This window comes from Podarcis erhardii (genome assembly GCF_964252035.2).
Source record: "Podarcis erhardii genome assembly, chromosome: 6".
NCBI lineage: Eukaryota > Metazoa > Chordata > Lepidosauria > Squamata > Lacertidae > Podarcis > Podarcis erhardii.
This window is the reverse complement of record NC_138510.1, coordinates 52,757,972-52,779,545: the sequence shown is the minus strand read 5'-3', so window position 1 is coordinate 52,779,545 and position 21,574 is coordinate 52,757,972. Positions and strand designations below refer to the sequence as shown.

General features: G+C 45.4%; 1 protein-coding gene across 2 annotated transcripts in view; it reads left to right on the top strand.

The window, feature by feature from the left end:
• Positions 1–21,574, top strand: part of PTCH2 (patched 2) — a 58,680-nt gene that overhangs the window by 25,152 nt on the left and 11,954 nt on the right. The window contains exons 3-13 of one of the 2 annotated variants that reach the window (XM_081865478.1): positions 7,656–7,845; positions 8,138–8,207; positions 9,061–9,152; positions 13,683–13,878; positions 17,369–17,490; positions 18,903–19,050; positions 19,581–19,712; positions 19,842–19,997; positions 20,686–20,778; positions 20,895–21,020; positions 21,283–21,401. In XM_081865478.1, coding sequence (XP_081721604.1) covers positions 7,656–7,845; positions 8,138–8,207; positions 9,061–9,152; positions 13,683–13,878; positions 17,369–17,490; positions 18,903–19,050; positions 19,581–19,712; positions 19,842–19,997; positions 20,686–20,778; positions 20,895–21,020; positions 21,283–21,401 — 1,444 coding nt within the window. Of the gene's footprint in view, positions 1–7,655; positions 7,846–8,137; positions 8,208–9,060; positions 9,153–13,682; positions 13,879–17,368; positions 17,491–18,902; positions 19,051–19,580; positions 19,998–20,685; positions 20,779–20,894; positions 21,021–21,282; positions 21,402–21,574 lie in introns of both variants that reach the window. The other variant, XM_081865477.1, reaches the window with a different exon arrangement.

Genomic DNA, 21,574 nt, shown 5'->3' with positions numbered 1-21,574 from the left:
GGAAACAGACAGCTTTCCTCAAGGAAGCATTTCTGTTTCATGCATATTGCATTTTTCCAGTGCTCAAGCTGCAGTATTAGCTGAGTAAATGATATTTGACCCCTCCCTCCCTTCTGTTGTGAATACTGGATGGAACAACATGGCATGAGAGTTACAGACACCTATTGGATAGTGCTTGTAATGGCTGCCCCCACCAAGTATCTGTGTGTCACTTCTTGGGGTCTGGTACAAATTTGTAACACGAGTCTTCTTTCCTCTCTGCTGCTAGCTCCCTCTTCTCCCAACCCCCCACAAAAGGCTTTGTCTATTTTGAAAAATTAGAGGCTTGATTGGAATATGTTAGCATAAATAATGGGAACTAAGGAGGCTCTTTCTATTAGTGGCTGCCTGATTTGTATTTATAGCCAGATGTGGCAATATGGGTGTGTGTGGATGGGTGGGTGTATCTCACACTAAATGCTGTATAGGCACTGTGTTCCCTTGTCATGGACCTACTGTAAGTTCTACACATTGTGAAGGCTAGAGGCCTAATATGTTTGCTGACGTATGTTCTGAGACCTGCAAATCCTATCAAGCAGCACTCTTGTCTTGCTGTCCCTGGTTGGTACAGTGCTTGTTCATCCCTCCTTCTGGCAGTCAGATGCCAAAAGTGTTGGATTCTTGTCTATTGGGATTTTATGTTTAAAGACCATCGTATGTGGTGGTCTTGCAGTTAAGGTTAAAGCTTATTGGGAAATGATATATAATGAATTGAAAAAGATGCTTAAAATAACATTCAAAAAAACAAAACAAAAAACTAGAAGCTTTTATTCTGGGAATTATAGGGATAGAGCAGGGATCAGCAACCTTTTTCAGCCATGGGCCAGTCCACCATCCCTCAGACCATGTGGTGGGCCGGACTATATTCTGGGGGGGAGAAATGAACGAATTCCTATGCCCCAAAAATAACCCAGAGAGGCTTTAAATAAAAGGATACATTCTACTCATGTAAAAACACTCTGATTCCCAGACCGCCCACGGGCAGGATTTAGATGGCGATTGGGCTGGATCCAGCCCCGGGGCCTTAGTTTGCCTATCCATGGGATAGAGCTACCTAAACAGTATAGAAATTTATTAATGTATGCGACTACAGCAGCAAAAATGTTATTTGACCAAAAATGGAAAGAATAAGAAGTCTCAATGAAAGAAGAATGGATACCAAAACTTATGGACTTTGCAGGCATGGCAAAACTTACTGGAAAAAATAAGAAATCAAGATAACAAACTTTTTATAAAAGAATGGAAATGGTTTATTAAATATTTACAAACAAATTGTAAACAGATAAGGACATTGGCAGGATTATTGTAATAACCTGCAATTTCATAAGAGTATACAATTAAAGTAGATGAATAACTGAAAACTATAAATAATTTTTAAAACAACAACAGTGTTGGATTCTCTTGAGTGTGCACAGGAAATGTCAGCAGGAACATAGGAACTCTGGAAGTTGTGGCTCTTGAGAGAGCATCTTATGTAAAAGGGTGTATATCTCTTTGACACAAACGAAGACATTGTGTTAACTATATAAGTGGCTTTTGTGTGTGCTTTTCTTTACCTGTGGGTGGCGTGTCCTGTTTGGGGTAGCAATTTTACGCTTTGTCCCTGCTGTGGCCTTGACCTCCCGGCTGCTGTTTTCACCAGGGGGAAAGTCACTGTCCCACTTCTGCCCACTTCTGCCCACATGCTTGGGCCCTGCCCCCCCCCTTTAACTACTCCAGCATGTTAGCAAGGAACGCTCCCTTTGCAGCAACACCCTCTTTAGGATGCCTTTATGTATTTATTACTAAGTGGTGGGTGAGTCACCTCCTTCAACAAAACTATGTCCACAGCAAAACTACTATGAATTGCTTTGGAGACAGGATATTGTGTTATTGCATCCTGCTTTGAATAAAAGCTGGGCTTTTTAATGTCTTCGAAGGCTCTGAAAAGGGATTCTCTCAAGAGCTTTGTCTGCTGCTCACTTACCACCCTTACTCTTTCTGTTCAGTCTATGGGGTGATGTTTTCCCACAGGTGCTATGGGCATAAGGGTTTTGTTCCCTTCTTAGCCCCTGCTGTGGGGCTGGAGAAATTCCAGTCCCTTTCCTTCTATGGGCCTGACTTTCCTCTTGCCCAGTCAGACCAAAATTTCAGTTCTTTGAGGCAAGAAATTATCTCTTACTTTTTTGTGTTTGGGGCTGGATCTCTGCCTTCTACCATAAATATCCATAATAATAACTATGAAGCTTTAATAACAGATTACTCCAGTATGGTAGCGCTAAATTGGTTGAGAGGAGGTTTTACCCTAGAAGAGGGTTGGAGTTTTCTTTGGGGGGGAGGGGAGTTTATTGTCCGCACATTTTCTCAAGCCAGGTGGGCCCTTAAGAGGAGAGCCCTATCCTGTCTCTTTTAATTGAAGCTCTCTTGGGCCTCCCAGCTGGTGTGGAAACAGAGCAGGGGGCTGCATTTGGGTGGCCCAGCTGGGAGGGAGGAGGTGCCCAGCCCAGCAATTTATCCAAGAGCCTGTAATTATGGGGATAATTCTGAAGGCCTGTTCCACTGCCTGGGAAGCGGCTCTGCTGAACCTAGGGGGAGAGAAAAGGGAGAGACGGTGTCAGCATGTGCAACCCAGGACTGAGATAAGTTGCTTTTGTCAACACCAGGTAATTGATCTCCCCTGCTCCTCAGTTACATAGCTACCCATTTCTCAGCTGGGTTAAGAGATGACCCTTGCCTTGAGGGCAGTTGACCATGTAGCCAGGCTGAAGCAGCACTCTGGAATCTACTAGGACTAGGATGTCATAGTGAATCCCAGGGTGTGGCTTGGAGTGGCTTCTCAGGAATGAGAAAGGGTGGCAGGAAATAAAGTCTTCCACAGAATAACCTCGCTATGAAGCTCTGCTCCAGTGCCCTGTTGGCACCGGTACTTTCAGGCATGCTCTTGCACTAGGCTTGCAACCCAGACTCTTTTTGCAAAAGCAAATTGGCTAGGCCCTTTAGACACAAGTCCTGCCGGACGTGCTGTGGGGATGTTCCTAGATCAGCCAGCTCTGGGTTACTGGGCATCTCTCCACTTGGCTCCCAACCAATTCTGCTTTTTCGGCTGCCCTTGTTGGTACCCAGCTCTGCTTCTGTGGGGAGACAGGGAGTGTTTCTGGGAGCATGCTGTGAGGCATCCTCTGAGCCAAAGAGGCCCTGCTAGGGGAGGAGTGTCCTACACAGTTGGCTTGTCTAGCAAGATGGGGCAGTGTAAGTCTGTCGGACCCCACACAGTGCAAGGGCCAACTGATGGGATGGAGCTTGCAGCCTCTCCTTAAAGAAACCTGGGAATCTTGAGTACAAGAAGACCCTAATGTTTACAAGGATGTGGTCCAGTGTTTTCATCCCTGCTGTTCTGGAGATATTTCAGTGCTCCTGGGGAGCCTGTGAGAGTGAGATATAGCATATCTGAGGTGTGTACGTGTTCAATGCATGTGGGGTGGAATGAGGGATAATCCAATCTAATACTCAAAGCCAAAGCAGCAGTACAATTGGGAGTTTGATCAAGAGGGAGAGGGACCCTTTGCATGAAAAAGGAGAGGGCTTCCTTTGTTAATTGGAGTAAAAAAGAATTTGCATAGGGCTCCTCATTAACATGCTCACTGTTGCTACCTCACTGTAGCCCAGAATCCCCTCCCCCAACTTTGTATCAAACAATGCTGCTCTCTCAGTGGAGGGGAGGGGGGTTAAGCAGGAGCAGCTGGGGGGGAGGCTGTGGCACATAGAGTGACAGTACCTAAGTTTAACGCCCTCCCCATCAGACAAGAGAGTGCCCCATGTAAAGCATACTTGGCAGCTTCTCTCATTTTGCCTTGTCTTTTCATGTTGCTCCCTGGTTAATTAGGGTGTTGGAATTTGAGGCTTCCTCATTCCCCTTTGAAGCTTCAGATTGTCCTGTTCCAAATTAACCCTAATTACAAGGAATATCTCCCTCTCTTCCCTTCTTCACAACACTTGCAGATGTATTGTCATTTCAGCTCCGAACGTTGTTAATAAATAAATAAGGCTCCCAGTGTCCACTTCCTACTATCACTCATCCTGGGCAATGACAAGAACAAGGTTGTTGAGAGGGTCTCTCTCTCTCCCCCTCTCTGCATATTTCTGTCCTGGCCATCACATGGCACAAAACCATCTCCTGGCACTTGTTTAAAAAGAGGCTTTGTACTTAAAGACCGTCTGATGAAGGATTCCTCTAATTTTTGGGATCCATCTTTGCCTGTGGCTTCAAAGTTTGGCCTGAATGTGTTCCCCACCCTTCCTCTACATTCTGGTTGTACGTGTGGTTTCTCTCCTGGGTGGCCTAGTCAAGATCAGCAGAGCTCAGCATGACTCCTGGTGCCTTGCCTCCCAAACAGCCTGGAATGGTTTGGATTCTGCCTCTGATGCTTCCCTCCCAGCTCTTCACATCTCGGACAGACGCAGAGTGTCTGTCCCCTCCCTGTGTTCCTTGGCATAGCCTCCTCCCTCACTGGCATCCCAGCTGTTCCTTTGGGGAGAGTGGCGTGGAAACCAAAAGCATGCCTGTCAATCAGCTTGGGTTTATATATATATATATTTATAAAAATCAACAGCTACGAAGCATTAAAAGAAGAATTTATACTTACAAAAAGTGACAAAATAGCAGGACAGGATAGAATTGTTGAGCTCAGCAGTGAGCTTGTAGTAAAAATGTCTACACAAACTCTCTCTTACCAAGTTTGAGAAATATAATTTATGATGAAGAACCCAGAACGATGGAAGAGGAGAAGCACCAGTAAGCAAGAGAATTATCAGGCTGTGGAATATGTGGTTTTTATGTCCTCATTTTCTGCTTCTGTTAAAAATAAGGTGAGCCAGAGAATTTGAAAAGGAAAAGATAATATGTGAAAAATGTTTTTTATTTTAATATGAACAATATTTGGATAGGCTATCCTGTAGAGCATTCTTCCTCCCACTTGGTGCCCTCCAGATAGAAAGATAATTTTATTTTTTATTTTGACAAAGTAATAATGATAAATAAATAAAAATGAGCACTCTGCCCACAAGGCAATTCCATTGTAACTTTCCAACCTCCCAAAATTTCAGCACATCTTGTGATGGTTTGACCCATATATTTTTATAGACTATAACTCTCATCGTCCTTGACCATTGCTCAGGCTGGCTGGAGTTGATAGGAGTTTTAGTCCAAACCACCTGGAGGACACCATGTTGAGGAACGCTGTACTAGAGTCACATAGTTGGCAAGCACCCTACAGTGCATATTATGAACCTTCCATTTGTTGTGCTCCACAGCTGCTGCCATAAGACATACCTGTGTCACAAACTTATTTTGGTTGTGCCCCAGTTTAGCTGTCTATACTCCTTCCTCGTCCCCATCCCTGCTGCTGCCACCATCAAATAATCCTGGGAATTGCAGTTTGTGGTGTTTTCTGGAGAGAGGCAACATGTATTAAACCAGTTAAAGACAGATATGTCCACACACGTTTAGGAGAAAAGGTGTTGGGAAAATCAAGAAAATGTTAGAATGCATTGGTGTTTCTTGGATTCTGACCCTCAAGAGACAGCTATGTTGTCATTAGCCCCATAAACCTGAAGCCTAACATTGAGAGTCTTCTGCAATGGCTTGAAAATGGGAGATTGTAGTCAAAACAGAATTTATCTTTGGGTTCAGTAATCTGTCTCTCAGCCTGTGTCTCTATATCTGCAAAATGGAAATAGTGACAGCTTCCCTCACATGCTTATTTTAAGGATGATTAAGGGAATATCTACACTATAGACCCAAACCAGTATGAAATTGGTTTAACTGCCATGGATTTCCCCCTGGAGAAGTGTGGGAATTGTAGTTGTTTTTGTGAGGTTGCTTTGAGTGCTCAGATACAATCCCTTGAAAAAAAGCACAATGACCATAAAGATGGTTTAAATTTATAACACAAATTACTTAACAAACTACTGAAGCAATGCTGAAGCAATGTAAATTCATTGTCAATTTCCAAATGATATACTTGTTGTTAACTTTATAAATAAAATTTTATGAAGACACGTGCAATATTCCTCAATGAGAAGTTTAACCACGGCAAACAAATGTCTCTGAAAGTCAGCTTTATCTGTTTAACTTCCTATCTTCTGCAGTGTGCAGCCACAGAAGCTTGTGTGTACTTTCACTTTGTACAGAGTGAATGTGAGGCTCAACAGACTTGGGCATTACTATGACTGAACTGAGTATGCGCTGTAGAATATTTCCCAGAATCCTTTGCTATATACAGCTGTTCTGTGGCAGGCAGGCAACTTCTTCCACAACTTGCACTATTTTGTAGCAAAGCTACCATTGGGGCATTCTTCAGAGTGGAAGCTTGGGGCACAGTGAATTTGCCCTTGGCATTATTAGTTCACTCATCCCACTCAAAGCCATAAGGGGCAAAAATGTTATTCCCCTTCAGCTTTTAATATACTGACTACATTAGTCATATTTATATACTTCTTATTGTGGCTTCTGGAGCACCAGGTCAGTTACAGTATATGGTGGCAACTTCCTCTGGCAGACGATGAACTACAGTGGTACCTCGGGATGCGAACGGGATCCGTTCCGGAGCCCTGTTCACATCTTGAACAGAACGTAAGATCAGTGGCGTAGCGTGGGTTGTCAGCACCCGGGGCAAGGCAAGTAATTTTCACCCCCTAACCCGTGGATTTGCGCCCCCTAACCCTACCCCTAACCCTAACCCTCAGATGTTGCGCCCAGTGCGGCCGGCCCCCCCTGCACCCCCCACGCTACGCCACTGCGTAAGATGCCTCTGCGCGTGCGCATGCATGGGTTGTGTTTCACTGCTTCTTCTCATGCGCGTGACGTCATTTTGACCGCCTGCGCATGTGCAAGCGGCTTAACTCGGAAGTAACGCGCTCCGTTACTTCTGGGTCGCCGTGGATCGCAACCCGAAAATACTTATCCTGAAGTGTATTTATCCCGAGGTATGACTGTATAGCACTCTGTGCTGGTAGCAGCTTCTCAATATGTAGTTTCTCCTTCCACTCGCCCTTTCCCTTTCTTTTTCAAAAATAAAATACAGTCCCAGAAGCTGCAATTACAGAGGAAGACTGTGGGGGAGGCAGTTCTTAGCCCTTTCCCTCCAACAGTTGTCCCCCCCCCCCCCGCCTCAGTAAAACCGCTCCTTGAAAGTTGCTGAACACCTGCCTCCTCTCCAGTAGGATTTTGCTTGTGGGTGGGGAGCTTATCAAGCAATACCACTCCTTCTTGAGCCCCTCCTCACTTCTACCTCTGCAGCTGTGTTTTGTTTTATGCTTTAAAGATACTATATGTGATCAAGCACAACACTTCGCTGTGTCTTTTAATTTGTTTTAATTAATTAGACAACTAACACAGATTGGAATCATCAGTCTACTAGTTAAATCTTCCAAGGGTTGGGGAAATGTATTATTTTAACCAGCATGATAATGTGAAGAAGAATACATGTGTTAAAGGGAAGACCAGACTGCATGATGTTCCCCTGTGGGCTTATTCTCAGTTCTAGGGTCTCTCATGTGAATAAGCGAAGAGCCAAGTAAGAGGTCAGAGGTAAGTGGGAGGTATATTAACTCCAGTGTTTCTTTCCCTTTCCCTCCAGAGGGCAGCCGTGTCAGCCAGGAGCTCCGGTACACAAAGGAAAAGCTAGGAGAAGAGTCTCTGTACACACCCCAGATGCTGATACAAACTCCCAAACGGGAAGGTGAAAACATCCTGACCCCAGAGGCCTTGGGAATGCATCTTGAAGCTGCTCTGGCTGCAAGCAAAGTGCAAGTCTTACTTTACGGAAAGTGAGTTTCAAAATGGAAAATCTGTGTTACTCTCATAAGAAGAACATACACTTTTTTATGATGGATTAGATGAGGATCTATCTAGTCCAGCATTCAGTTTCTATCAATCTTCATGTGTCTCTGGATGCTCACAAGCAGAGCATGAAGGTTATGGCCTTCCCCAATGTTTGTGCCCAGCACCTGTTACTCAGAGGTACATTGCCTCTGCAGCTTCCATTTAGTTAACATTCCTCTTTCCAGCAATTCTTTTGACTTTTTTTTTGACATTCATTGCCTCTGCTTCTTCTTTCAGGTCTTGGGATCTCAACAAAATATGCTACAAGTCAGGTGTCCCCATAATTGAGAATGGAATGATTGCACGGGTGAGTTGCCAAGGGAATGCATGCATCTGCAGGGACAGGGGTTGCACTAAAACCCATAGAAATTAGGTAGATCAGCTGGGGAAAATCTCTTTGTTAGATGGCATAAATAATTCCCTGGGGTCTAGCTGGTTGGCTAGAGAATGGGGTGGGTCTTAGAGAGGATATCCAGGTTGCTATGGGGATAGGGTGGAATCTTTAAAAAAGGATGGTGTTACAAAGGAGCAGCTTCCCAAAGCACCCTTCTGGGTTCAGAGACTTGGACATTTCTGCATAGACTGGACATGCTTCTTTTTGCTAGACCCCTAACCCTGGTAACAATCACTCCTGTGTATCTGAGATAAGAGCTAACTATGAGGCTTTATCTCCCTTCCAGCCATATGCTGGGGGAGTAGAAAGTGGAAAGTCTATTTTATCCTCAACTGCTTTCAGTAGTGCCTGACCTTTGGTGATAAGGGTTTTACATCCTGCATGCCTCAGTTGCAAGAGACTGCTGTCCCCTTAGACAGGTATCCTCAGAGTGAGGACTGCCCGTGGCCCACTGTAGCCCATTTGGCTAGGACAAGTCTTCCAGGTTCTCATATCTGGGATCTGTTTCAATTGAGGGCTTGTATTTGGGATGGTACTATTTGGTTCCCAAAGCCGTTCACTGTTCCAAAAGCCTTCAAGGGAGAGAAAGGGGAGACAAGGTAAGTTAAGTTGCAGTAGGACACTGGTTGTAGAGAGGGTAGTCCCACCTGCAGTAAAATTATGTGAGCATTTGGGCAGGTCAAGGTAAGGGACAAAGAGAGCAGAAGAGAACTGGAAAGATGAACTTGTGGTTTTCCTCTGTGACTGTGGCTCTTGTCATTCCCAGATGATCGAGAAGCTCTTTCCTTGTGTTATCGTGACCCCACTGGACTGCTTTTGGGATGGTGCCAAGCTGCAAGGGGGTTCCGCTTACCTCCCGTGAGTACCTGTTTTTCAGGTGTACTTTTCTGCCCTGCTGTGATTGGCCTGTGAGGCCAAGGCTGTGTAGAAGGCTGTCTGTAGGTTAAGCATGTATCCAGCACAGGGATTGAGACCTGACATGCTTTTAGCTATTTCTCCTCCTTTCAGTATTTTTTCAGCGTGCATTACTGCTTGTTTGGGGAAACGGAGACATAGTTCTCATTTTCAGTGGCACATATACTATAAAGGTGGCACCTGTGTCACAGGAAGGAGAATACTGTCCATCTGCTGTAGAATAGCATAATTTGCCAGTTACCACCATAATACTACAGCTTTTCTCCTCTTACCTATTCCACCACGGCATGGCCAACGGGGTTTTGCTTACACCCCCCCCCCCTTGTTCTGTGATGCCACATTAGGGAGGGGGTGGTAACAGTTAGTGGGTGGTAGGATAGTCTCACATCCTCCAGCCTGCCCCCACAGAATTTGGGTATAGGTCCACAGCCCCAGCAGTTTCTCCCTGTCCCACTTCCGAACCAGAGGGAAAACGCTTTCTCTAGTCTCCTACCCCCTCCCCTAAGTTTCTACTTTGGGGCCAATTGCTTTGTTTTGTTGCTCCTGCTGCCTCGTAATTATGTTTCTATTAAGGTGTACAAAATGGGGGATGGAGGGGGAGAGAGGGGATGGAAGATGTGGGGACCAGCCCCACTGGAGGCACTGGGGGAGGGAGGGCCAGGAACAATAGCCAGCATTCTTTCTGTTTACAAGTGTGTTTGTTCATAAGGGGCCCTGGAGACTTATGCTTTGTCAGCAAACGGCAACACCACGTATTCTCATGCTAATGATACTTTGAAAGCTCCAAGTTGCCCAACAAATGGAATAGTAGCTTTATTCAGCCTGCTGCTGAGAGAAAGGGGACTGGGAGGGAGGGAGGAGAAAACAGATTTCAGAAAAATTAAAAGAGGGAGGGATTTTAATATCAAACTGCCAAGAATAAGGGTTGGGGTAGGGTGAAGTGTTTTCCGTTGAACTCAGGAGCAGCACAAATGCAAGGTGTGGGGTTTTGTTTTTTTAAGGGAACAGGGTCTGTTTCATCTCACTGAGTTTATCTCATACAAATGCTGGGTGCTATTTGCAGGGTGATTCACTGAACAAAATGGAGAGTTACTCTTAAGCACCCCCCCCCAAAGGAGAGCTAAAGGTTACAGAATTTGAGACTTTGGGTTGCTTTCAAGCTTCCCTTTTCTTTTCCTTTTTTAAAGTAGATGAAATATGGGGTTTTAAGAACACACTTTGCATAACAGCTCAGACTCATGTGCAAACGAAGGCAGTTGGCAAGGAAGCCTGGGGATTTTCTTGCTCTTCCTATTCTTCCATGAAACGTCATGTCCTTGCTCCCTTACTTTCTGTATCCAGTCTCTTGGGTTCCTTGTTTATTTATAATGACTCTCGTATCCCCCCTCCTCCACTGCTCAGAAATTTCACACACACACGTCCCAAAGTTTTCTTGTCAGTGGCTGGAATGGGGGAGTCTTTTCCTCAGGTCCAGCTTCCGCTTCAGTTCAGCTGAGGGTCTCTCTCTCCCCCCCTCCTCCTTTTAACGCAAAGGGAGAGAAAACTTGGGAGAACAAAGGGCAGCAATCTATGGAAAAACAAAAGGGCCCGACTTGGCTCAGTGAAGCAAGAAACAGCAGATAAAAGAAGCTCTCTTTGGGAGCAGGAGCTGGGCTGTTTGGAATGTGGGAATCAGGCAAGGAGGAACCTTCTTGGGACCTGGGGCTTCATGAATGATTGGAGAGTGATTCTGCTCCGAGCATGACAAGACTTTCCCTGCCCCTGCTTTCTTGCTTTCCACATCTTGGAGTTTTGCTTTTTCCTTCTGTTTTTAAAAAAAGAAAATAGCAAGCAAAATAGACTTTGCTTTGTTATTCCAGCTGAAAGGACAAAATGCTGCAACTCCCTTCTTCATATCCAACCCCCCCCCCTCAACTTATATTGGTTTGTTTGGCTACAAACTTGTGTGGAGAGACAGAAAAAATCCCTAGCAGCCAGCTCTCTAGAAAGAGTCTGGAAGACAAGCTTTGACTATCAAGGCTTTCAGTAATTCGATAGGCCCTGAGAGTAGAGCATGTAGGTCTTCAGGCCCTGATCCTGCATGGACAAGCTCCTCCGATTTTAATGGCTGCACAACAGGAACAAGAACAGATTCTCCTATTAGAATGGGAAAATGAACATGGAAAATCATACCTGGCAAATTTCCTTGCTGCAGAGCTCTTATAGACCCAGAAACTTAGGGGCTAATTACTCCGGGACTATGTGAGCAGGATTGCCTCTACCTCCAATCCACTGGGAAGAAGTACGGTTGCTAAGATTACTGTATATCAAGGCACTGAGGGAGACTGCAGTTGCCTTGCCACTTTCCCTTGCTTCTGTGGCCTCAATGATGCAACCACTCCGTGACAGGAAGTTGAAGACAAGAATGCATGAGAGCACCAGTGGAAGAGTGAGTGGCGTCAGAGGAACTGTAGCTCCAACCTCAGGGTCGTCGACGTTGTTGTTGTTTGCATCATTTAAAGCAGAGATGAGGAACCTCAGGCCCAGGGACCTAATGCAGCCCTCCAGGCCTCTATATATGGTCCTCATGAATCTCCCTGGGCCACAGCTCTCACTCATCCTGCTTTTTGGAAATAGGCCTCTTGTTAGAAATTTGCTTCAGTCATGTTAGGAAGATGCTGCATGAATGGCAGTGGAGGAGAGTTGCTGGATATAATCAGACCTGAAACAAGATGCCAGGATTTGTTTGGATTGTAGCTATAACCTTGATCTCGGAGAATGTGACACAAAGCCTGGATCAATTACAATATACTGGCTAATTGAGTTCACTGTCAAATTCTACTCTATGAAGTTTCAAAACCCTCCACCCTTTCCAACAGGTACTGGTCTAGGGAAATATCTTTTATCAGGTAATCTCTTGTCAGACCAAGCAGAGGATTTGCCCCTCGAAAAGTTGCCCATTTGGAGAGTTTACTATAATCAGAGATCCCTTAAAGACTGTTTCTGCTAAACTGTATTCCTATCTGTCTAGAGCTGGAATTAATTCCTAAGCAACTCCCTTGTACTTTATACAGATAAAACTAACCTCTATGGCTCATTGTGGCCTTTGGAACCATTCTTATTGCCTCTTCTCTGACCTTTGCCAGTACTTTATATGTTGCCAGAAGCAGTCATGCAAGTTGCTTGGGTTTAGTTCTCTGAATATCTTGTCTCAGTGGTTCTTCTCTCCTAGCCCCAGATACTCATTTTGGTGGGTCACTGACCCTTTCTCACAGTGTGAAGCCAAGGAACATTTTCAGCGAAGCTAGAAAGTGACCAAATAATGAAGTTTTCACAAAATTCTTGTGAAATTTACTGTCTCAGGATAATGTTGGGCAGAACTTGGCACAATTTGCCCTTTCTTTGGTGGGTAGGGAAACTCTAGGTCTAGTACTACATTTTCAGGGGATGTGACCTTTCCTCTGTAGTACAACAGATCTGTCATTGCAATGGTTGGAGATGAAGCCTTCCTGGGATAGATCCTTCCACACTTGCTCATTAAATAAGTTGCATGTTACAAGGGTTACCCTTTTTGTTTGGGCAGAAGCAAAATGCCTTTTCTCCCATCAAGAAGCCTTTTCAATATGTGTATATTATCTAGACATCTATATAAACAGAAAGAATAAATATGCACATAAAAAATTATACTGCTGTGTACATCTCTGTGCACAAATGCATCGGGCCAAGTGTTGTGCATGGAAAATACCCCTCTTCCCTTTCCAGCTTTTGTTTAAAGATTCTCTTTTTCTTCTGGAATACACCCTGATGCCCCTACATGCACATGACCCCAGCCTACGGCACACACACAGCTCTGGTGCTCCCAGAGGAGGCACTGTCCAGATCCTCTGGAGCTGGCACTCTAAACCAGATGCCAAATGAAAGCAGCATGCCTGATCCTGTTATGCACGGGAACAAAAGGAATGAAGCCCTATATCAGTACTGAGCAGACCCCTCCCACCCCCTAAATGAGTCTTGTGCAGCCAGTCAGGGCAATTAACGCCAGCGTGCTAACATCTTGATAGAGGCAGTGCTGGGAGAGCCAGGGCTCTGTATGCAAGGGAGAAGCAGCAGTACACAGGACAAGGGAAATGGACTTAAATTATGGCCAGACCTAGTATGTGGTGTGTGTGTGTGTGTGTTCAGAGATCTTCCTTCTTGGGGGACAAGTCCACGTTCCTTCTCTAGCCTCTTTATTGCTCCAAAGGAAAATAAAAGCTGCTCAAGTATGCATTGCTGCATAAGTATGCTACAGCCCAGACATATGGTCAGGTTTAGCATTGCAAATATTCACACAAATTACTAGCCTACCAAAAAATGTAGTTACCTGCCTACTTATACATATATGAATTTACAAGCCTCCTCTTAAAATCATCCATTTAATATAATCTGTAATAGGAATAAGTGATGCTATCTGGATATTTTCTTTCCCTGTTAACCCATATTTTATGTCCGTAGGGGCCGGCGCGATATCCAGTGGACTAACTTAGACCCCATTCAACTGATGGAGGAGTTGGGTCAGTTTGCCTCGCTGGAAGGATTCAAGGAGATGCTGGATAAGGCAGAGGTTGGCCAGGCCTATATGGAGCGGCCTTGTCTTGACCCCTTTGACCCTGAGTGTCCTACAAGTGCCCCCAACAGCCAAAGCCTGCAGGTGGGTTTGAGCCAGGCATGTTCCCCAACTACTCAGTGTATTTCCCAAATGCATATGTAAATGAGAAAATGAATTCTCCCAAACAGTATACAAGGGGGTAAATCTGTATGTCTTGACTGTTCTTCACACTGCAGATGACAGCTCATACAATGGCATACTCTCCAGCAATAAAACATTTGGAACTTTATCTAGCTTTCAACACATAATAAATATTTTTGTAAGAAAGCACATGTTTTGCATGCAGACGGTACAGGATTCAGTCCCTGTCATCTCCACGTAGGGCTGCAAGGGACTCCTGTCTGAAACCCTGGAGAGCCACTGTCAATCAACTTTGACAGAATTGAGCTAGATGGACCAGTGCTCTAAATTCATGTAAAGCAACATCTTATGTTCCTAAGGAGGAGAGTTCCATTTTATGGGTATCTAGATCTTGATATTAAGAGATGCACTAAGACAGGTTGGACAGCTGCACACACAATGCAACCTTCTTGTAATAGCCTTTTTGAAAAGGAGAGAATTGTAATATTGTGAAGTGCACTCAGGAGGAATTCTGCAGAACGGACACAAAATTTGCCACATGGGCAAAGAATTTGGTAAATAACGAATCTTAATTGGGATCGCAAAGCTAAAGAGATCTGCAAATTCCATAGATAAATGTGGCAAAAAGGCGAGTGCCATTCAGTGCTCCTAAGACATGCTAACCAAATAAAAAGGCAGTTTCTCCAATTTTTATACCTTTGCTTCAAGATACCAGTAGCCAAAGTACCATAGGAGCCAACTCCTTTGCCCTCCCAATAAAATATTTGAGGGATCCCTCCCAAGTTGATGGGCATTGCCATTCAAATGGTGTGTGCATGCCGCATCTTGTGATCGATTATGCAGAGTGGGGCTTATTTTATTCAAGCTGGCACCCCTGCAAGGTATACACTAAATACCATGACATAAGACTGATGTAGCCAAAGTAAATGAACATTCTGGGTACAAAAAGTAGAGCTGATTCTCCGGCCTGGACTCTGGGAGGGGTGGGGAGGAGGCTCGATGAAGTCACAGAGCTCTTCAGATTGTAGCACATGTGCAAAGCAGCAGAATAGCTTCCTTGTGTCTTGTTGGAGCTAGGGACCTCTTTTCAGGCACTGTGTGTCCCAGAAGGCTGGATTCACTGTGGGGTCCCCCATTTGGTTAGCTTTGCCCTTCTGCGTCCAGGAGTGTGGGGAGATGTGGAATGCAAGGCAGCGTGCCAGAGAGGCACAGGCAGGAATGATGGTGCTGATCCAGGCAGACGCAGTGCAAGTGCTCACCAGCAGGTGGTCATAGTTGGAATGTGTCCCAGAACAGATGGCAGCTTTGGAGCTTTTGGAAGGTGGAGGGGGGAGAGAGCAGTGTGTGCGTACACACACGGAGCACATATGACCAAGGGCAAGCACAAGGAGCGGGAGGATGGAGTTGCAGCCATAATTCCACATTTCCTGGCTTGAAAGCCAGACTGTTATCATTATGGCTATCCAGTTTCTCTCGCTGCCACCACAGGAGCAGGAAGGAGATGCCTGTAGGATTGAAGGGAACACCCAGTGTGCCTGTGGGCAAGCACACGCACACACAGGATGATATAGTCATAATGGATTCTGCAAACTCCTCAATCAAATGCAAATAGACACTATGATTTATATGCAGAAAAGCATAGTAGTTGCCTGATATAATACCAAGTCTTCTTATATTTCTCTTAGTTGGATAAATATTATCAAGCATTAGCTGAATTGAATTCATCCATCTGGTATTTTCCAAATGGGCTGCTTCTTCTTGTTGTTGTTGTTGTTGTTGTTGTTGTTGTTGTTGTTATCCTTGTTGGCTGAAAATGTGGCACTGCTGCTTTGCAAGGTAGATGATAGATAGATAGATAGATAGATAGATAGATAGATAGATAGATAGATAGATAGATAGAAAGAATGTGAAGCCATGATTGGCATGCTTTATGAAAGTGCTGTCCTCCAGCTTACAAGGTGATAGGAATTTTCCTGCTTTTCCCATTGCTTGATGTTTGTCTTATGACTGTGTGGGTGACTCACTGGTGATTGCAGGGCGACAGAGCCAGACTGATTTTGGGTCCTCATTCTATGAGAATACCTAGACCAGGGAAGAACCAATATGGAGCACTGTCACATAAAAGCTAGAATCTATCAGATCTCTTTAGCTCTGCTTGCTTTCCCTGCACAGAGATTGTGTGATTTATTATGTCTCAGGGTTCCAGGCATTATGATAATGGTGGCAATGCCATATGGCATGTCGCCGTCTTCCATCCTCGGCAATCAGGGAGGCATCAGGCTGCTCCAAGGAGTAGTTTTTCTGACAGTTGTTAGTAAACCTTCTTAATTGTTCCAGGCCAATGTCACTGAACTGAAATGTGGATTATTATTGTCAGATGTGAGGTTACATAGCTAGGAGCAGAATGGATTATTTCCAGAGAGGATCTCAAGCCTTGCCCATTATTGTTAACCAGCAGAATATGCAATATTATTATGTTTATGTATGTGGTGTTTGCTAAAAGAGAGCTTCTGTCTGTTGTCCTCCTTTCAAGGGCACATGTGTATGTAGGGTCCCTATCAGCAAGGGACTGACCACCCAGGGCAGGTTTAGTCACCAGTCCAACATTGTCCCAAAGGGCAGAACTTTACTTTTCTCCACAGAAGAGGATGTCAGCTATTCACTAGTGGGTGATAGTAAAGAGAAGCGCTTGGGCACCTCATTGGTGTTTGGGCTACACCAACTCCAGCCAGTGAGAATTAAGCCTGTTCCTATTTGTATAGTTCCCTATAAGGTTCAATTTCTTGATCACTCCTCTCCTGGATGTGACATAATGCTGGAATAGTGTTACGGAATAATGGGAAATATTCTTTGTTTTGTTTATAGAGACATGGATTGTTCCAGTAGCACAGTTAATGTCTAAAGTGCTTTACATTTTTTTCACTATTTTATTTCCATTTATTGGATACAAAACTGAAGTTAATAAATGTTGACTTTTCCAAAGTTCTCAATGAATTCATGGTTGAGCACGAATTTAAACCTGTTTGGGTCACTCAAATTCAATATTCTGTCTGCTAGAGCAGGCTGCCTGTCCTACTGAGAATTTCGTGCGTGTGTGCGGTTTTTGTTTTGTTTTGTTTTTTACATGTGACATTTGCAGAGGAGCAACATTTGCCCTTGCTTTCCATAACAGCTGGGTTTTGTTTTATTAGCCAGCTAGTCAGGGCTATAGCATATAATCCCTTAGTCTTAAGCAGAACAGTTCTGCTTCAATAGTAGTAGTAGTAGTAGTAGTAGTAGTAGTAGTAAATGTACACAGTGCACAAGTCAGAAGTGTGCAAAGATACTTCTTCCTCCATGAAAAGCAGGAGATGGGGCTATAGTGGTGTCCTTAATATGCATCTAAAATACCTGTGCTTATGTCTGGAGTTTATGCTGCTATTTTACATTCCATTCTTGTTGTCTCCACCAGGAACCAGACATCCCCTCAGAGCTCACAGGTGGCTGCCATGGCTTCTCACGAAAATACATGCACTGGGAAGAGGAACTGATCCTGGGTGGCACTGTGAAGGATTCCCAGGGCAAACTGCAGGGGTAAGTGTGTGTTTGTGTGGTGTGTGTGCCTGTCAAGTCAGAGGTCTTTGGCCAGGAATAACTCAGTAGCTAAGGAATTCTTTATGCAGAGCAGATGGCTTTTCCCTGCAAGCAGGGCCAATTAAAAAGGATGGACAAAGTCATAAATGTTGTGTTTGAATGGTGAGGGGAGAGAACAGTGTGGCTCCTGGGAACTGCTTGGACTCTCGCTGCTACCCCTTTCACAGTTGGGGGTGGTAGTAAACTGCCTCCTGAGCCAGCTTGTAACTTGATGCCACTGAGGTTCATATTCTCGTGGGTGCATGTCCGCGACCTGACCCTAGGAGCAACTGGCTTGGGCATTCCTAAGCCATGGGATTTATGTTGATCCCTGAAGCTCTGGCTGCCATCACCCCTTGCCTCCCGAAGCCACCTCCCCCCACCCCAATTCCTTCCAGCTGCCGTGGATGCTGGAAGACACAGCACAGACACCTGCTTGCAGCAATCCGCAGCCCTGATCCTAGAAAGGGGCTGAAATGCACATTGGGAAGTTGATTCCACACAAGTCTGCACTGTGCTGGCACCTGCAGTTATCTGTTCTACAGGTTGCCATACCTTCTGTTTTGGCATGGTGGGGCACGTTCCGCATGCTGGTGGGGGCAGTGTCATAATCGGTGTCAGCTTTTAAAAACCATTGTTCTTCAGAGGGGAATTCTTGTGTCTCTGAACCCTTCCATATCTCACAATGCAAAGAGCTGCAAAAATGGCTAAGGAATGGGCAATAGATTGGGGACAAGGGTTATTGCTGCTATACATTGCCTTGCTTTGGTTTAAAAATCCCATGCAAGGAAGCAGTCAGAATATGGGAAGCAGCCAGAAAATGGGAGAAAAGATCCTCACCTTTTAAAGCTGGAAGGCTCAGGCAGAAGGAAGAGATGTGCTTCTGATATTACAGGGAGGTGCATCTGCAGCCATTTCCAGCTCTTTCCATGCATTTCTAGAACACAATACATGCAGACTTTTTTGTTGTGTATAGATTGGGATGTATACATGGTGAACTTTCTAGGCAAATCATCTGCTACAATCACAGGTCTGCTGTGAAAGCCTATTGGTTTTTCTCAGGTTTTGTGTGGAACGTTAGTCAGTGACTTGCTTTCCATGGCAGCTGATCGACATGGCATGCATACCTTTTGCATACCTTTTTGATAGGGGTGGCTAGCCACCTGTTTCAATTGAAAAAAGCCCCATAAGTAGGCTTGTGAAAGAACTGTGCACAGAATGAGGGCTGAAATCAGGTTTTTGGTTTCTGCCTTGAGCCTGGGCAGTGGGGGAGCAATGGGGCCTAAAGGCTCTAGTTCCAGAGCTGAAAGGAGTGCTGCCTCCTTGACTGTGAGTAGAAGGGTTGTCTCTCATCCAGCTTCTGTTTCCTGCAGAGCCGAAGCCCTACAAAGCATGTTCCTGTTGATGAGCCCACGACAGCTCTTTGAGCACTACCGGGATGACTATGAGATACACGACATCAGCTGGAGTGAGGAGAAGGCTGCTGCTGTGCTGGAGGCCTGGCAGCGGGAGTTTGTTGAGGTGAGATGGACAGGTTGGTTTGTGGCATCTGTGTGGGAACTCCAGGGCTGTTTGATGCAGGTGTGTGCAAGGGTGAAGACACAAATGCGTCTACAAAAGGCTGAAAAAGTGTGTGCGTGGAAGGGAAGATGCTAGGAAGATGACGTGCAAAACTGCATGCAGGTCTGTCAGTGAGGAGCAGAATATTATGTAGGGCTGCATGCAAATATGCATCTGCCAGTGTGAAAAGTTTGGGTGCCACCATGAATGCTTGTGAGCATGTAGAATGGCATGAAAAACAATTTATAGGGTGAAAACATAGCCAGTTGTTCTTGAATTGAGTGTATGGACCCTGTACAGTTTTCTGTCTTGCTTGGTATTACTACATGGCATGTCTAGCAGCATATAGGCTCCTTCATGCCAATGAGCCTTCATGCCTATGCCTGGCGTGTAGATGGATCCTGTGGATGCATTTATGTATGTGAGAAGCATCCCAGCCACTGAGATGACTCTTCTCCTTCCAGTATCTCATGAGTCTTGCTTCTTTGCAGTTGGCCCAGGAATCCCTCCCTGCGAATTCCTCCCAGACTATCCATGCCTTCTCCACCACCACGCTCGATGACATCATGAAATCCTTCTCAGATGTGAGCGCCATCCGTGTGGCTGGCGGGTACCTGCTGATGGTGTGTAGCAGCTTCTTCCCTCTCCTTCCTCCCTCCTATTCCTTTATCTTCCATTGTGTACTAAAGCATAGCTTTTCCATCCTTGCCTTTCTTCTCATTAATTGCCGTCTCATTCTCCTCCACTTGCAGCTGGCGTATGCCTGTGTCACCATGCTGCGTTGGGACTGTTCCAAATCACAGGGTGCTGTGGGCCTGGCTGGGGTTCTTCTGGTTGCCCTTTCCGTGGCAGCAGGACTTGGACTGTGTTCTCTGCTAGGAATCTCATTCAATGCAGCCACGACCCAGGTAGGCCACATTTTGGAGAGGTCTGCCTTCCCTAATGACCTCCCTTAGTTCTCCATCAATTTCCCCTCCTCTTTGCTCAGCAAGCGGGAGAACTGTCTACCCTATCAATTTCTTAGGTTATGCAATGCTGAGGTTATGTTCTGCCTCTCTATCCCTGCTTGGCATTAGAAGGTGCTGTGTTGTAGAGAGCACTTGACTGTTCCTGATGTTCCAATGACCATTGTGCTGCCTTCAGCAATCAGATCACTCTAGCTGCCTACATGCTGTTTCTTGTTCAGAAGTTCCAGAGGAATATACGATACTGTATATTCCCTAGCAGCTGAGTTTTTAAAAAAGAACAACTGTCCATTTGTACCGAGGCAGGTACAGACTAGGAGTATGGCACAAAGAAAGCCTCAGATCAGGTGCCTGCAAGGCAAGGAAGGAGCCTAATAAACCAGGTGCAGGTGACTCAAATATATGTTAGCAGAAAGCAAAAGCCCACCAGAGTCACCAACCAACCTGACTTTGGTTAACATGAGAATCATTTAGAGCCTGAGTATAACAGCAAAAGGAAGAATTTGTGGTACTTTCCAGTCACAGTTTGCAGCCTGAGACCTGTTTCTACTTTTGTGGGATTTGAGCAAGTCCTGGATGTGCTCCTCTAACTGGGATTCCTCCCATTGTGCTTTTCTCCATATCTGTATAGGTGCTGCCCTTTCTGGCACTGGGCATTGGTGTGGATGACATGTTTTTGCTGGCACACGCCTTCACAGAGACCAGCCAGCACGTCCCTGTCAAGGTAAGAAGGTTCCCTGTTTTTGCACAAGCCTTTGAGTCCCTATGCATTGCCAGTGCACGCTCAACCCGTCCTCAACTCTATTCTCACGGTTCCTCATTTGCACCTTTTCAATGCAGGAGCGGACTGGGGAATGCCTGCGCCGCAGTGGCACCAGTGTGGCACTCACCTCTGTCAATAATATGATTGCTTTCTTCATGGCTGCTCTTGTGCCCATCCCAGCACTGCGTGCCTTCTCTCTGCAGGTAAGCCCCTCTGCTAGGAGCTCCTCCCTGCAGGTTTGTCAGCAAACTGTGCTTATGCACATTTGCTTTTTCTTAGAATCTCACTGAAGGCAAGCCTTCACTTCCACTCTGAAGGTAGCTGTGCCCCCAGTTTCCATGGCCTTGGCTGGAAAGCTGGGTGATCCCTCCCCTTGAAGGATAGATGCCCCTCTTTATACAGAGGGTGACCTGGCACAGGATCTTCAGCATGTTTAATTGTTCTCTCTCCTTCATCTCCTTGCAGGCTGCTGTCGTGGTAGTGTTCAACTTTGCCATGGTGCTTTTCATTTTTCCTGCCATCCTGAGTCTGGACCTTCACCGGCGTGAAAACAAGAGGCTTGATATTCTGTGCTGTTTCTACAGGTACTGTCTTAAGAGTGTTTGTTTGTCCGTAAGTAAATATGTGTAGCTGCTGGCGGTGGAGAGACAGTTGCCCCCCCCCCCAAGAGTCCCTTCTCCTTTGGGGCAGTACTGCGCTCTCCCTGGCTAGGCTGGACTCCATCAGATCTCCCAGGAGAGGAGACGCATGCTGCAAT